Source organism: Triticum aestivum, chromosome 1D, assembly GCF_018294505.1.
Source record: "Triticum aestivum cultivar Chinese Spring chromosome 1D, IWGSC CS RefSeq v2.1, whole genome shotgun sequence".
Classification (NCBI taxonomy): domain Eukaryota; kingdom Viridiplantae; phylum Streptophyta; class Magnoliopsida; order Poales; family Poaceae; genus Triticum; species Triticum aestivum.
Genome location: NC_057796.1, coordinates 348,025,647 through 348,040,350, shown reverse-complemented (window position 1 = coordinate 348,040,350; position 14,704 = coordinate 348,025,647). Strand labels below are relative to the sequence as shown.

The 14,704-nt window shown below is 47.6% G+C and overlaps 3 protein-coding genes across 3 annotated transcripts; 2 read left to right on the top strand and 1 right to left on the bottom strand.

Annotated features, from left to right (window-relative positions):
• The first annotated feature begins 1,592 nt into the window (after window positions 1-1,592).
• LOC123181983 (uncharacterized) lies at window positions 1,593-6,016 on the top strand. The gene is made up of 10 exons (XM_044594405.1): window positions 1,593-1,918; window positions 2,431-2,610; window positions 2,693-3,268; window positions 3,377-3,661; window positions 3,754-3,876; window positions 4,154-4,351; window positions 4,456-4,691; window positions 4,777-4,954; window positions 5,045-5,350; window positions 5,478-6,016. Exons 1-10 carry the CDS (start codon window positions 1,721-1,723, stop codon window positions 5,793-5,795), a joined length of 2,598 nt encoding a protein of 865 aa, XP_044450340.1. The 5' UTR covers window positions 1,593-1,720; the 3' UTR covers window positions 5,796-6,016.
• A 1,940-nt stretch (window positions 6,017-7,956) lies between these two features.
• Window positions 7,957-12,023, top strand: LOC123181980 (uncharacterized). The gene is made up of 10 exons (XM_044594403.1): window positions 7,957-8,246; window positions 8,380-8,559; window positions 8,644-9,219; window positions 9,303-9,587; window positions 9,762-9,884; window positions 10,179-10,376; window positions 10,473-10,708; window positions 10,781-10,958; window positions 11,048-11,353; window positions 11,469-12,023. The coding sequence occupies exons 1-10, from the start codon at window positions 8,049-8,051 to the stop codon at window positions 11,784-11,786; spliced, it is 2,598 nt and encodes an 865-aa protein (XP_044450338.1). The 5' UTR covers window positions 7,957-8,048; the 3' UTR covers window positions 11,787-12,023.
• Window positions 12,003-14,704, bottom strand: LOC123181981 (uncharacterized protein At4g15545; the record flags this gene model as incomplete). The annotated part of the gene is given in 9 exon segments (XM_044594404.1): window positions 12,003-12,325; window positions 12,414-12,492; window positions 12,752-12,794; window positions 12,998-13,216; window positions 13,312-13,404; window positions 13,498-13,558; window positions 13,703-13,759; window positions 14,123-14,191; window positions 14,401-14,704. Coding segments are annotated over 9 exon segments (1,011 nt in total). The 3' UTR covers window positions 12,003-12,232.

Sequence of the window (14,704 nt, the reverse complement as noted above, 5' to 3'; positions counted from 1 at the left end):
GACCTAGATACTTGTTCAAAAAAAAACCTGAATACTAGTTGATTTTCATAGGACATAGCCCACTTTCCCCGTATGTTCGTTTGCACATGTGTGGACACAAAAAGGTCGCGCGATGAGCTTTCCAAACCTGGTCCAAATGTCCAGAATATATGCGGATGCCCAAATCAAACCTATACGTGAGGAAGAAATGTGGTTGTTCGGACATGTCTGGGCTGTCGGGCTGGACACGCGAGCCAGACCCAAAACCCCACCCCCACGGCGCACCCATTTCTTTTACCCGCGAACATCTCCCCTTCTAGCCTGATTTCCTGTTGGAGCCCTCCGCTAAAACCGGAAGTTGTCCCCGGTCGTCCCTTTGTTCACCACACTTCACCAACCTCACCTTTGTCATGTCGCCACCTTCTCTCTTTTTGGCCATGTTTCCCTTCGGCTGCCAAGAAGGAGTTGCTTGCCACCGGTACCAAGAAGGAGAGGGTAGCCCGTCTCCGCGCTGATCCGCCATGCCATAGAGCGCCGCCCCTAGTGGTGCGCTCACTTGCGAGGAGTGTGTCACCTGAGCCAAGGAGGAAGAAGAGTGCTTCGCCCCATCACACCTCCCGAGCCAATAGCGAGGTACGCGCCACCCGTCAGGTCACCAAGGAGGAGGAATTCGCTCCTCGTCACCGGATCGTTGTTGTCCCCGTCATTGTTGAATGCTAGGCTGCCACCCGCTGCAACTCCGAGGAGGTCATGGCCGATGCCCTTGTTGATGTCGTATCTAGCGTCAGTATGAACGCATCCCCGTTGTCCCCCGGTACGTCGCCCACGTCAAGGCCGCCTTGGAGGCTGAAGTCCACGCAACAGATACGAAAGGCAACGAGGCGGTCGCCATGACGCACCACCACGATGCCCTCTTCTACTTACAATGCATTGACTCACAAGTTGCAACAGTCAATGCCACATCCGAGGAGGTCTTTCCAAATACTATTATCAGAAGTACGTTGTTAAAACCAGTAATTGTGTATGTGCAATGCACGTTAATATCAGACAATATATTAATTGTATTCCATATTAATATTTTTAGAGATATTTTGTATTAATATAAGCAGGATATAAATTGCATGTTAATATTAGGTAGGATATAATTACTTGGCTAATGCTGACATTGATATTAGGCATATTATTAATTAATGGAGGAGGCTAAACGCGTTTAGTGCTAAACACTCGTAGAGATGTAGACCATTGAATAGATGCGGTCGAATGGATGAGATTACTACGTGATGTTGAACATTTACAAATGAGATGGATGCCCTTAAAAAAGTACTAGTAGGAAGTTTAAGACAAGAAGAGATGTGTCCGCGCATACGTTCGAACGTGTCCATGACCATATATACGTAGATAACCCCTGAGGTGCCCCTAGTTCCTCACATCTGAAACGATGGTGTCGTAAACAAAATAGGGTTGAGCTTTCGATCCGAGCCGTCGATGGATGGATCGGTCGACGGTCCAAGAAACGTGCTTATCTTTATCTTTCCAAAAAAATTGTGTGATTAATAATCGTACCCCCTACACAACTGTTTCCAATCCCCTCCCATTAATGCCCACGGAGAAGGACGCGATCGAACCATCTTCTCTCCCATAAGAGGCGCACCCATCATGCAGAAAGGCATAGCTAGAGAGCTAGGCACCAACTGGCAACCGCCCCCCTAGTCAGTAGTAGTCGTAGTACCGCCTTCTCCTCATGGAGAAGGCGAGGAGGACGAGTTCACCGTCATGGGCGGCGGCCATCGCTCTGGTGTCCCTCTTTGCCGTCGCCGGCGTGGCTGCGGCGGGGGCGCCGGCGCCGAGGAGGATCCTGGTGGACACGGACATGGACACCGACGACCTCTTCGCGCTGCTCTACATCCTCAAGCAGGACCGCTCCCAATTCGACGTCAAGGTAATTTGGTCCTCCTCCGTCTCGCTCTCGCGCTGCATGCTCTGTGTCGTGGCACTCGTAATCGCCTCCCAGTAATCGATCTCCGATCATCTTTCCTGGTGATTTTTTAAAATTTTGTATTTGCGAATCAGAATGTTCTGCTGATCGCATCGGCCGGGTCGTGTTCGCTCGTGCATATACGTTTCCTTTTGGAGGAAAACGGCCGCTGGATCTCTCCATCGTCTGCATGCGCGCGTGCGCCGGCTCGAATGATTGTTTGCATTGTCGACATTGCTGATTAGTTAATTATAGGTTTGTAAAAGGAGAAGCGGTTTACTCTCTTCTTAGAGACAAAAAGAGGAAGCCATTCAATCTTTGGAGAGGAAAAGAGGAAGCAATTTAGATAGGACAACGATGGCGCATCTTGGCCTTTGACTGCGTCGGATTTTCTCTTTCTCTCTCCCTCTCTAGACTCTACTAGTAGTGCATTACTCTAGTAAGTTGTGATGTGAACGTACGTACACTGTGCGTAGGCCATTACCATCAGCGCCAACGCATGGATCGACGCCGGGCACGGCGTCGACCAGCTCTACGACATCCTCTACATGATGGGCCGCGACGACATTGCCGTCGGCGTCGGCGGCGACGGAGGCATATCGGAGGCTGGCGAGATACACCCCGACGTCGGCGGCTACCTCCCCCTTATAGACCAGGTACTGATCGATGAATCGGTGGCCAGCCTAGCCACGAATTACCATTAATCTACAAACTTGCTAAAAAGATTACGTACGGCAGGGCATGTCGACGGTGGGCGGCTGCCGGTACCGGCAGGCCATCCCGCCGGGACGCCGTGGCGGGCGCCTCGACACCGACACCAACGGCGGCCTCCGGAGGGGCTTCCTCCCGCAGGGCCCCCGGGGGTACGCGCCGCTCCGGCAGCCCACGGCGCAGCAGGTGATGGTGGACACGGTGTCGGCGGGCCCTACCACGCTGCTCCTCTTTGGGACCCACACCAACGCCGCGCTCCTCCTCATGGCGCACCCGCACCTGAGGCGCAACGTCGAGCGCGTCTACGTCCTCGGCGGCGGCGTAAGGGTGACGGGGAACCTCTTCACCGCCTACGGCGCCAACCCGTTCGCGGAGTTCAACGTGTTCGGCGACCCCTTCGCCGCCTACCAGGTGCTCCACTCCGGCGTCCCCGTCACGCTCGTCCCTCTCGACGCCACCAACACCATCCCGGTCACCGAGGAGTACTTCGCCGAGTTCGGCCGGCGGTGGCAGACCACGCCCGAGGCGCGCTACTGCTTCCAGTCGCTGGACCAGGTCCTGAGGAGACACAGAAGGCCGGCGCCCGGCCTCCATGGCAGCACGGCAAGCTCTCAATTCAATTCAAACTCTTCCATTTTTTACATCCTTGTCATTAAAAAGAACGATTAATTCGTCAGTTATGAAAATAATTTTCTTTTCTTGTAACTGCAGGGCTATTACATGTGGGATTCCTTTGCCGCCGGTGTGGCTTTCTCTAGCATGCGCAATGGCGACGCCAATGGCGCAAATGACTTTGCTGAGCTAGAGTACATGAACATCACGGTGATCACCTCCAACAAACCGTACGGCGTGCACGACGGCTCGAACCCGTTTTTCGACGGCCGCGCGACGCCTAAGTTTGGTCTGAAGGTGGGTGGTGTTCACAGCGGCCATGTCCAGACTGGGATCAGAGATAGTTTCTGCTTGGTGCCAGGAAGCAATGCAGGAAGATGCCAGGTAAGATATCTCTATGCGTCACTTCATCCCAAAAATCATAACCCCATGTAAGAGTAGTATAAATTCACAGTAACTTGCATTTCTCCTTATAGGATGGATACACCAAGGAAGTGACTGGTTCAGAAGGAGTCCGCGTTCATGTTGCCACGAGCGCGAAGCCAAACACGGTTTACAATAGCGCGTTTGATAGGGAATTTTCCAAGAACTTCCTAGAGGTAAGCACTAAGCAGTATATATGCATGATTAGCAATTGGAGTGGAGTTTGCGTGCTAATTTAGTATCTAAAAGGGTGCAGCATTTAAATTAAATAGAACAGTTTGAACATGCATCGACACTTTAAATTTCACTCTGTCTACGAGAAATCACAAATTTCTTAAATTGCTGCCCCCTAACTGAACTCTTTTCGTCAGGTCCAAATTGCTGTCCACTAACTGAACTCTTTTCTTCAGGTCCTAAATTGATGTCCCCTAACTGAACTCTTTCCTTCATCAGGTCCTAAATCTCGCTAAACAAGCTGGTCGGTTTAACATCAGTACACAGTTCCCATATTACAGGGAAGTTCTTTATAAGCCAGATTTCATAAACGTGAGCAGGGGAAAGCCAGTTATTTTTGACATGGACATGAGCCCTGGAGATTTTGTTTCCCTTATATATCTCTTGAAGGCACCAAGAGAAGTTATAGATGTAAAGGTGAGGGAAGATATACCTTGATTGAAAATCTGTTGAATGAACTTTATGCTGTACTGTTAAACAGCCAAGTTACTAATAAAAGCTTCTTTACTGACTAATTATAGGGAGTTTTGGTCAATGGCAATGGATGGGCAAATATCGCAAGCATCGATATCGTTTATGACATTCTACATATGATGGGCCGCGACGACATTCCAGTTGGCCTTGGCAATACTACTGCAATGGGCAATCCAACCCTTGGTTGCAACAATGTGTATGCTATTCCGTTGGGCAGTGGTGGATTTATCGACTCCGATACATTATATGGACTGGCTCGGTTATTGCCAAGAAGTCCTAGAAGGTAAAGAAAAAGTTCTGGATTCACTTCATTTGAATAGAAGTGCAATGGCGCAAAATATTTACACGGTTTCCGATCGCATGATCAGATACACTCCTGAAAGTACAGATGATCCGGAACATCGGCAGCCACTGGCTTTTGAAGTGTGGCAGTCTGTCAGGAGGCAACTTTGTCCAGGTGACAAGATCACTCTTCTTACCAGTGGACCTCTCACCAATTTGGCCAACATTTCACTCTCTGACAGGGATGCAAGCTCTGTTATAGAGGTCAGTATGCTCCCTATCTCCAGACCTCTATAATTTTCACCCAATATCTGTCAACACTGACCTTGCTCAACACATTTTCTCCATGTGCAGAGAATTTATGTTGTTGGAGGGCTCATCAAAGATGGAGGGCATGAGAAGGGGAATGTGTTCACTGTTCCATCGAACAGATACGCAGAGTTCAACATGTTTCTTGATCCTCTGGCTGCAAAAACAGTCCTGGAATCCAATCTGAATATCACACTCATTCCCCTTCCCGCGCAACGAAAAGCTGCTTCATTTGAGTCTGTCCTGGAAGCTTTGGAGCAAACCCAGCAAACTCCTGAGTCAAAGTTTGTCCGACAGTTATTCGCATTATTGAAGGAACTTCAGAGCAAAGAGAAGCTGTATCACCATGTGGTAACAGACTGCAAAACACCCTGTTTTCCCGCGCACTTACTTGATACTCGGTGTAAAATTTTAAATTATTTTTTTTGCAAATATAATTTTATTTCATATTTAAGAATAATCTGGAACGTGTTTTCAGGATATATTTTTGGGAGAAGTTCTTGGTGCGGTTTACATGGTTCAAGGATCTGACTTGAAATCCACAGTAAAGCTGAAGCAAATAAGCGTCCTTGCCGACACAATGAAAAACACAGATGGGCAGATTGTGATCAGTAAGCAGAGTACAAAGCTGGTGCAGGTGTTAAGTGATTTCAATGTTGAAATATATTACAATCGATTGGCAAATTCTTTAACGAACAAGAAACAGTCTGCCAACGTTGCGAGCTTTGAAGAACAAAAGGCAATTTGGAGCAGGCCACCAAATAATTCAGGGCCTGGACATAACAAATTCTTATAGTGGTATAGCTTAAGATGAATTAAAGATTAGATACCAAAAAGTCCACATGGAGAACAGAATATTTAGTCATCTTAGCGTCAAAGTAAAAGGAAGATTTAATAGAGTTACACTTTTATGAAAGAGCACTGATGTATTAGATTCATCTGGGTTCGATTGATTCTTTTCCTTTAAAATTCAAGTTGTAGCTTATAGAAAATCCATGACTTTAGGGCATCTCCAAAGCTGACCCTCAAATCGCCCGCATCCGTCCGGACGGCGTTGTCCGGACGCGGTATCCCATCGGTTCACATAGTGGTCTGGACGTCCGTTTTCCCGCAAACCGGAACCAAACAAGGGGGGTTTTGAGGGAGTCCGGACATTCACATAACGAACCAAAATCCACCACGTACCGCTCTCCTCGCTGTCCGTGTAGGGTGTGGCGCAAGACTAGAATGATTAACACATGTATTTGGCGGAAGGCTGTTTAGACCACTTTGGTACACAATTTGGCGGAAAGCTACTAAGACCAAAGCGTGAAATGACGTATTTTAATGCAATAAATACCAAATGTTAATTACAAATGCCAATAAAAGCTTGCTCACACCTGGCTTACATTTAGTCGAGGTAAAAAAATCAGACTCTCAGGACTCTAATGATGACGGGGGTAATTGGACTCTCAAAGATGGTCTACAAGTCGTTGTTTCCATGGTCAAAGATTGCATCGGACTTTCTTAGTGTATACTCGTAAGTGCATCTAGTGCCCCCCTCCCCCAGAGTTTTGGATGATTCAATGGTAAAACAGTTAAAGGACTGATGTGTTTGTCAGTACACACATGTGTAAAGTCCTTGAGGATATGGTTTAACTGAAGAGTATGACCCCTAAAATTTGTGTGATACAATGAAGACAGTGGACTGCCCTTGCGAGGAATATAGAAGCTACAATGTAGAATTTTGTTTAGTAGTTTCATTTTCTTCTATTGAGTAAATAGGGCAAACCATACTATTAAGGAGGGTCAAAGTGAAAATTAGATTGGCACTAGATTTCAAGGTCTCCTTTGTGGCGTGACCTTTAGCTTTAGTGTCGAAGTGTGTCTTTGTGACACCGAGGTTAAATGTCTTCCTCTCAAGATAGTCTTGAGAGAGCTGCTTTGAAATCCAACCGTTAGTCATATGTTGTGTTGACATTGTAAGTGCCCCTCCAACGGTCATATCAGCCCCTGCTTCAACCTTAGTTGGTTGGCTGCTCTGTGAGAGATTTGACAAGTGATTATCTGACCAATCATCCTTCCGATGAGATTGAGAGAATCGTGAGGAAAAACTTGAAGCCTAAAACTGCTAAATGATTGAGCATCATTGAAGAATTTGATCAAAGCTAAACTTGACATGTTACTCTTGAGAACTGACATCCTCTAGCCAGTTAGGTGTTTGTCGAACACATAAAGAGCAAGGTGCAGTACGAGAATATCCGAACGTACCGCGGTGGCGTCCGAAGTGGCGAGACAGACGGGGAGGAAGTTTGTGGTGGTGGTGGTGGTGACGACGTTGAGGGGTCGGGACAGCGGCGGAGCTAGTGGAGGGCTTGGACGGACGAGTAAGAATACATGAGAGGCAAATGGTTCGTCCGGGAAGATCAGAGTGAAATTGGTGGATTGTGGTGGGTCCTACCTGTCAGAACTCGCGTGACGGACGAGTCCGGACCTCCGTCTATCCGACTTAAATTTAGATTTGATATGAAGGATACCGATCAGTCTAATAGGCCGGTTTGAGATATATCACATTTTTTATGACAGGTCACTACCGGCCGTCTGCCTAAACGTGCCCGGACGCCAGAAAGGTCCCGGTTTTTCTCAACCCGCCTAATTTGCCTGATCGGTCGAGTCATTTTCGGCCTCTCCAACGACAGGGGTGGAGTAGACACTGGCCACCACGGAAGTCCGAAAAAAGTACGATCAAGTCCCGCATGGCCATACGATAGACGGACACGAATCCTTCCCTGTCGTGATGAAACTGTGCTCCTCGTGCCATCCGTACCATCAGAAACCGATCGATCGTAGCCCAAGAAAGAAACGTGCCTACCTTTGCATTTGTGTAACAATCGATCGCGCACCCGCATGTGCACAACTGTAGCCGATCAACAAGCTACCATTAATGCCTACGGGGAGGAGGGGCCGAGCCATCTCCCATAAGAGGCGTACACACCATCATGCAGCAGAAAGGCATAGCTCGAGCTCGAGTTAGGCACCAACTGGCAGTTCGAAGCACCGCCTCCTTCCCATGGAGCAGGCGAGGAGGAAGAGTTCACGGTCATGGACGGCGGCCGTGGCTCTGGTGTCTCTCTTTGCCGTAGTCGCCGTTGCCGCGGCGGGGGCGCCGGTGCCGAGGAGGATCCTGGTGGACACGGACATGGACACCGAGGACCTCTTCGCTCTGCTCTACATCCTCAAGCAGGACCGGTCCAAGTTTGACGTCAAGGTAATTTGGTGCCATGCCACTCGTCGTCGCCGCGCTCACATGCATGCTGGAAATGGAATGCTCTGCTGACCCTGTCGGTTCGGTCGTGTTCGCTCTAGTAAGTTGTGATGTGAACCTACACTGTCTGTTGTAGGCCATTACCATCAACGCCAACGCATGGATCGACGCTGGCCACGGCGTCAACCAGCTCTACGATATCCTCTACATGATGGGCCGCGACGACATTGCCGTCGGCGTCGGCGGCGACGGAGGCATATCGGACGCCGGCGAGATACACCCGGACGTCGGCGGCTACCTCCCCATGATAGACCAGGTACTAACAACATGAGAGATACACTGATCGACAACCGGCCAAGATTTACCAACATGTAAAAATACGTACGTACGTCCACGGCAGGGCATGTCAACGGCGGGCGGCTGCCGGTACCGACAGGCCATCCCCCCGGGAAGCCACGACGGGCGCCTGGACACCGACACCAACTCCGGCGTCCGGAGGGGCTTCCTCCCGCGGGGACCCCAGCACTACGAGCCGCTCCGGCAGCCCACGGCGCAGCAGGTGATGGTGGACACGGTGTCGGCCGGCCCCACCACGCTGCTCCTCTTAGGGGCCCTGACCAACGCCGCGGTCCTCCTCATGGCGCACCCGCACCTGAGGCGCAACGTCGAGCGCGTCTACGTCTCCGGCGGCGGCGTGCGGGTGCCGGGGAACCTCTTCACCGCCGACGACACCAACCCGTTCGCGGAGTTCAACATGTTCTGCGACCCATTCGCCGCCTACGTGGTGCTCCACTCCGGCGTCCCCGTCACGCTCGTCCCACTCGACGCCACCAACACCATCCCGGTCACCGTGGAATTCTTCGCCGAGTTCGGCCGGCGGTGGCAGACCACGCCCGAGGCGCGCTACTGCTTCCAGTCGCTGGACCAGGTCCTGAGGAGACGCAGAAGGCCCGGGCCCGGCCTCCATGGCAGCACGGCAAGCTCTCAATTCAATTCAAACTCTTCCATTTTGTCCATCCTAGCTACACAAATATCTCAATTCATCAGTTGTTACTGTAGGGGTTTTACCTGTGGGATTCCTTTACTGTCGGTGTGGCGATCTCTAGCATGGGCAATGACGAGGTCAATGGCGGAAATGACTTTGCTGAGCTAGAGTATATGAACATCACGGTGATCACTTCCAACAAACCGTACGGCGCGCGCGACGGCTCGAACCCGTTTTTCGACGGCAGCGCGACACCTAAGTTTGGTCTGAAGGAGGGTGGAGTTCACAGTGGCCATGTCCAGACTGGGATCAGAGATGGCTTCTGCCTGGTGCCGGGAAGCAACACAGGAAGATGCCAGGTACGAGTAGGTATCATTAACTTGGTTTTCCTTTCAAAAGGAGGGTTGAACCCTTGGCCTATCGATCGATGCACACAACCCTCAATCAATTAGTGCAAAGTTTACAAGCATCCAAAAAGTCTCAAAGGCAAAACAAAAAACCAGACATTAACTTGCATTTCTCCTTCTGTATAGGACGGGTACACCAAGGAAGTGGCTGGTTCAGAAGGAGTCCGGGTTCGAGTTGCCACGAGCGCAAAGCCAAACACGGATAACAGTAGCACGCTTGATAGGGAATTTTTCAAGAGCTTCCAAGAGGTGAGCACTATATAAGAAGTATATATGCATGATTGACAATGGCATGCACTTGGCGTATACTTTCTCCGTCTCACAATATAAGACGTTTTTGCAAGCTATGTTAGGAGTAGTATCTAAAAGATTGCAGCATTTAAATTAAATTAACAGTTTGAACATGTATAGACACTTCAAAAGAGAGTATCATACAATTTTTTGCATTGACCATTAACTAATTAATCTTCACACTCTGTGTATGAGAAATTATATGCATGAATTTTAACTTCTGCCCCCTAACTGAACTCTTTCCTTCATCAGGTCCTAAATCTCCCTAGGCAATCTGGTCGCTTTAACATCAGTACACAGTTCCCATTTTACAGAGAAGTCCTTTATAAGCCAGATTTCATGAACGTGAGCAGGGGAAAGCCAGTTATTTTTGACATGGACATGAGCCCTGGAGATTTTATTTCCCTTATATATCTCCTGAAGACGCCAAGAGAAGTTATAGATGTAAAGGTGAGGCAAAATATTACCTTAATTGAAAATCTGTTGAAGGGACATTATGCAACAGCAAAAGTTTCTAATAAAGACTACTTTATTATCATATTCTAGGGGGTTTTGGTCAACGGCAACGGCTGGGCGAACATCGCAACCATCGATGTCGTTTATGACATTCTACATATGATGGGCCGCGACGACATTCCAGTTGGCCTTGGCAATACCACTGCATTGGGCAACCCAACCCTTGGTTGCAACAATGCCTATGCTATTCCCTTGGGCAGTGGTGGATTTATCGACTCTGATACATTGTATGGACTGGCTCGGTTATTGCCAATAAGCCCTAGAAGGTAAACAAAAAAAAAATCCTCTTTCACTTCATTTGAACAAAAATGTGACAATGGCACGGAATATTGACACAGGTACACCCCTGAAAGCTCAGATGATCCGGAACATCGGCAGCCATCGGCTTTTGAAGTGTGGCAGTGTGTCAGGAAGCAACTTGATCCAGGTGACAAGATCACTCTTCTTACCAGTGGGCCTCTCACAAATTTGGCCAACATTTCACTCTCTGATAGGGATGCAAGCTCTGTCATAGAGGTCAGTATGTTCCCTATCTCCAGACCTCTAGTTTTGAACTGATGTCTGCGCAACACTGATCCTACTAAACACATTTTCACTATGTACAGAGAGTTTATGTTGTTGGAGGGCTCATCAGACATGAAGGCCATGAGAAGGGGAATGTGTTCACTGTTCCAACAAACAGATATGCAGAGTTCAATATGTTTCTTGATCCACTGGCTGCAAAAACTGTCCTGGAATCCAACCTGAATATCACACTCATTCCCCTTACCGCGCAACGAAAAGTTGCATCATTTGGGTCTGTCCTGGAAGCCTTGAAGCAAACCCAGCAAACTCCTGAATCAAAGTTTGCCCAAGAGTTATTCTCATTATTGAAGGAACTTCAGAGCAGAGAGAAGCTCTATCATCATGTGGTAACTGACTGCAAATCACCCTGTTTCCCTGCGCACATACTTGATGCTCCGTGTAACTTTTCAAAATTAGTTTCATTTCATATTTAATAATATCTACAAATTTTCATGTTTTCAGGATATATTTTTGGGAGAAGTTCTTGGTGCGGTTTACATGGTTCAAGGATCTGACCTGAAATCCACAGTAATGCCCAAGCGAATAAGCGTCGTTGCCAACACAACGAGAAGCGCAGATGGGCAGATTGTGATCAGCAATCAGAGTTCAAATCTGGTGCATGCGTTAAGTGATTTTGATGGTGATATATATTACAATCGATTGGCAAATTCTTTAGCAAACAAGAAGCAATCCGCCATTGTTGCGAACTTCGAAGAACAAAAGGCAATTTGGAGCAGGCCGCCAGATAATTCAGAGCCTAAACATACCAAATTCTTATAGTAGTACTGCTAAAAAGGAATAAAGAATACTACCAAAAGCTCCACCTGGAGCACAGAATATTTATAATCGTCTTAACAAAATAAAATAAAAAATAGGTGGGCTCCATTGATTCTGGCACTAGAGAGAAATTTCTTGTTTTGCTTCTGAATTCAAGTTGTGAGTTGTCTGCTTTTATAAGCAACATCATAAATTTAAGAGGGGAAGAAGCATTGCCTCTAAATTGCAAAGTTTTGCATTCGTATTAATATGTAAAGGGTCTACCTTACAATCCATGACTTTACATTGACTGCAACAAGGATTTTTAAAAACTATATATCCGAAATCTGCAATGATAGCAGGTGACTTCTACAGATATTAAATACAATAAATAACATATATATTAATCACAAATGACAGGAAAAGCTGGCTCACAGTTAACCATGGGAAAAGATTCAGATTGTAGAACTCTAATGATGCGTGCGAGTAATTAGACTCTCAAAGATGGTGTACAAGTCACTGTTTTCAGGTCCAAAGATCGCATCAGCTTTTCTTAGTGTATCCTGCAGAAGTCACAAAAGCTTTAGTGAGCACCAGAAAAATATCTTAAGGACATGATAATACTTGATACATAGCAGAGAAACAGTATACCTCTCTGGTCTGCTTGTGTGCATTCAGTTCCTTCACATTGGCTAGGAATGCGCTGAACTGCTCATAAGACAAGCGGTTTCTGCATGGTTGTTAAGTATAGGTCAAGAGGGCAGTAGAGGTATTCACCCGTACTAGTAGTGAATAGCCATGAACATTTTACGTACTCCGAAAAGAAAAGCATTCAAAAGCTTGTACATAAAAGCGGAGACCCAACAAGGATTTACAAGTATATTAGAAAGGGAAGGTAAACATAACAAATGGTATATCCACTTCCTGCCTAATACAGATTGAAATACTGTGTGTTCTAGAGTCGAGCTCATTTACACACATATATATACCTGACTTGGCGAAAGAACTCTTTCCCATCAACTCGTGTTCGTCCTGAAACAAATGCACAAATAATTAAGCAGAATAAATAACTGATAATTTATGAACCAGCGTTATGTCCTTAAGAATCACAGCTGTATTCATTTATTATAAACTCTAGAGATTAATACAGACCCAGGTGTTCATATTTTTTCACATAAAGGAAGCAAGTATTTGACAGATAACATAATCTAACTACCCAAGCTACCAAAGCTAACCTGTTGGACTTGGTGTGTCAAATGGAGATGTCATTGTGCTATGGCTACTGGAAAAGACCGAAGACCTGTCATCGAGCCTGTTCATTGACGCAATCGAGATTGAATGTCTCCTTGGTGGTGAAAGTGGTGCATAACCCCTTGGAGGTGAGCCTGGAGGAGTAAGCTTTGGTGTACTGTTGTACGATGGCATATATACATGCGAGCGAGGTGGCCTAGGCACTGTGAGTGTAAAAGGATGTTATCTGTTGAATATTAGTGAGAAAAAGTTCACATTCAATAGTGTGAACCAACTGAGAAGTGACTAGTGAGTGTACCGTCTGGCTCAGCATGGCTACTTTCCTCTGAAGCAGAACTTGCAGTTTCAAACAACTGTGATGAATTAGAAGTTGGAAATGCTGAATCATCATCTGATAAAATCCACAAGTCAAGTTAATTCTTGTGGCCTAAATATGACCTCGTGCAGTACAACTAGGACAATAACCATGAAAATTCTGCAGTACCTCCGACAGATGGCGCAGGGGAGAAATTCGATGTTTCGGTGAGCTTAGCCTTGGGAATGTTCTACAGGAAAGTATTATAACAGAAAAATTACTTGCTGTGCAGCTGAATTGTAAGAAAAAACAGGAGAAGAATTCCAGAGTCATTGCTGGGCTCTTGCAGGAACTAAACCATTATTATTATAACATATAAATGCAGGCAACTTACGGGTTTGTCATCATCTTCCTGAAGTGACTGCATAAGCGTCTTCTTGAAAACTTCCAACTGCGTAACCAAGCAGGAGGAGCAAACAGAAAGCAAAGCACGCAATCTTTAGGCTCGGAAATCATAAAGAGCAAACCTCTGTACAGGCTACAGCAGGAGAGAACTTGTAGCATTTTCATACTAATAAGTTGATTTACTTGCATATAATTTGCAATCCACCCTTTTTCGGTAGAAAAAAAAATACAATTTGCAATCCAGGCCATGAGTAACGACTACACCATTCCGCATAGGTGACCTCAACAAGTCAAGAATATTACCTATAACTGATATGTCGATAAATTTAAGATTGTGCCATTGATATAGAAGACACGCATCTCTCGAATTTCGATTCAAAAAATGCAGTGCAACAGTATGTCCTGTTACCTTGGCGACATCTCTGTTGAGCTTGTTGACGGTGTTTGACAGCGTCGCCTTCTCTTTCAGCAGCGTCTCCTGCAACCAAAAGACAGAGAAACATCATTTTGTTAATTCGCACTGGAGCACTGATCAAACAGCCAAGAAGTCACCGGCTGAGAGCCTGAGAAGTGAGCCTGGATGGCCTGGAACCACTTGACACTTGTCAGCGAAAGCCGAGCTCAACAAGCCACCGGCGACTTCATTTTCAATAGCACGGCGGTCCGCCGCGGACAAACTGTAATTACCTTGTCGTCCTCGGCGCGGCTGAGGCGGTCGGTGGCGAGCGCGAGCGCGGACTCGAGCTGCTCGACGCGCTCGCGGAGGTCCTCGGCGGCGTCGTCGCGCCGGGCGAGCTGCGCGCGGAGCCCCGCGGCCTCCGCCTCGAGGCGGCCGACGCGGGACGCGAGCGCGATGGAGGTGATCTTGCGCGCCACGTCCAGCTGCTCGAACGGGTCGGCCGGCAGCACGGCCGCCAGCTCCTCGGGCAGCCCGAAGCCGGCCGCTACCGCCGCCACGGGCGCGTCCTCCCCTTCGTCCGACATCACCGGG

Bases quoted from the DNA above. Each gene is read 5' to 3' on its own strand.
- LOC123181983 (XM_044594405.1), top strand. From the start codon at position 1,721: ATGGAGAAGGCGAGGAGGACGAGTTCACCGTCATGGGCGGCGGCCATC. The intron at 2,611-2,692 runs GTACTGATCGAT...TACGTACGGCAG, and splicing joins ACCTCCCCCTTATAGACCAG to GGCATGTCGACGGTGGGCGG. The intron at 3,662-3,753 runs GTAAGATATCTC...TTCTCCTTATAG, and splicing joins GCAATGCAGGAAGATGCCAG to GATGGATACACCAAGGAAGT.
- LOC123181980 (XM_044594403.1), top strand. From the start codon at position 8,049: ATGGAGCAGGCGAGGAGGAAGAGTTCACGGTCATGGACGGCGGCCGTG. The intron at 10,377-10,472 runs GTGAGGCAAAAT...ATCATATTCTAG, and splicing joins GAGAAGTTATAGATGTAAAG to GGGGTTTTGGTCAACGGCAA. The intron at 10,959-11,047 runs GTCAGTATGTTC...CACTATGTACAG, and splicing joins ATGCAAGCTCTGTCATAGAG to AGAGTTTATGTTGTTGGAGG.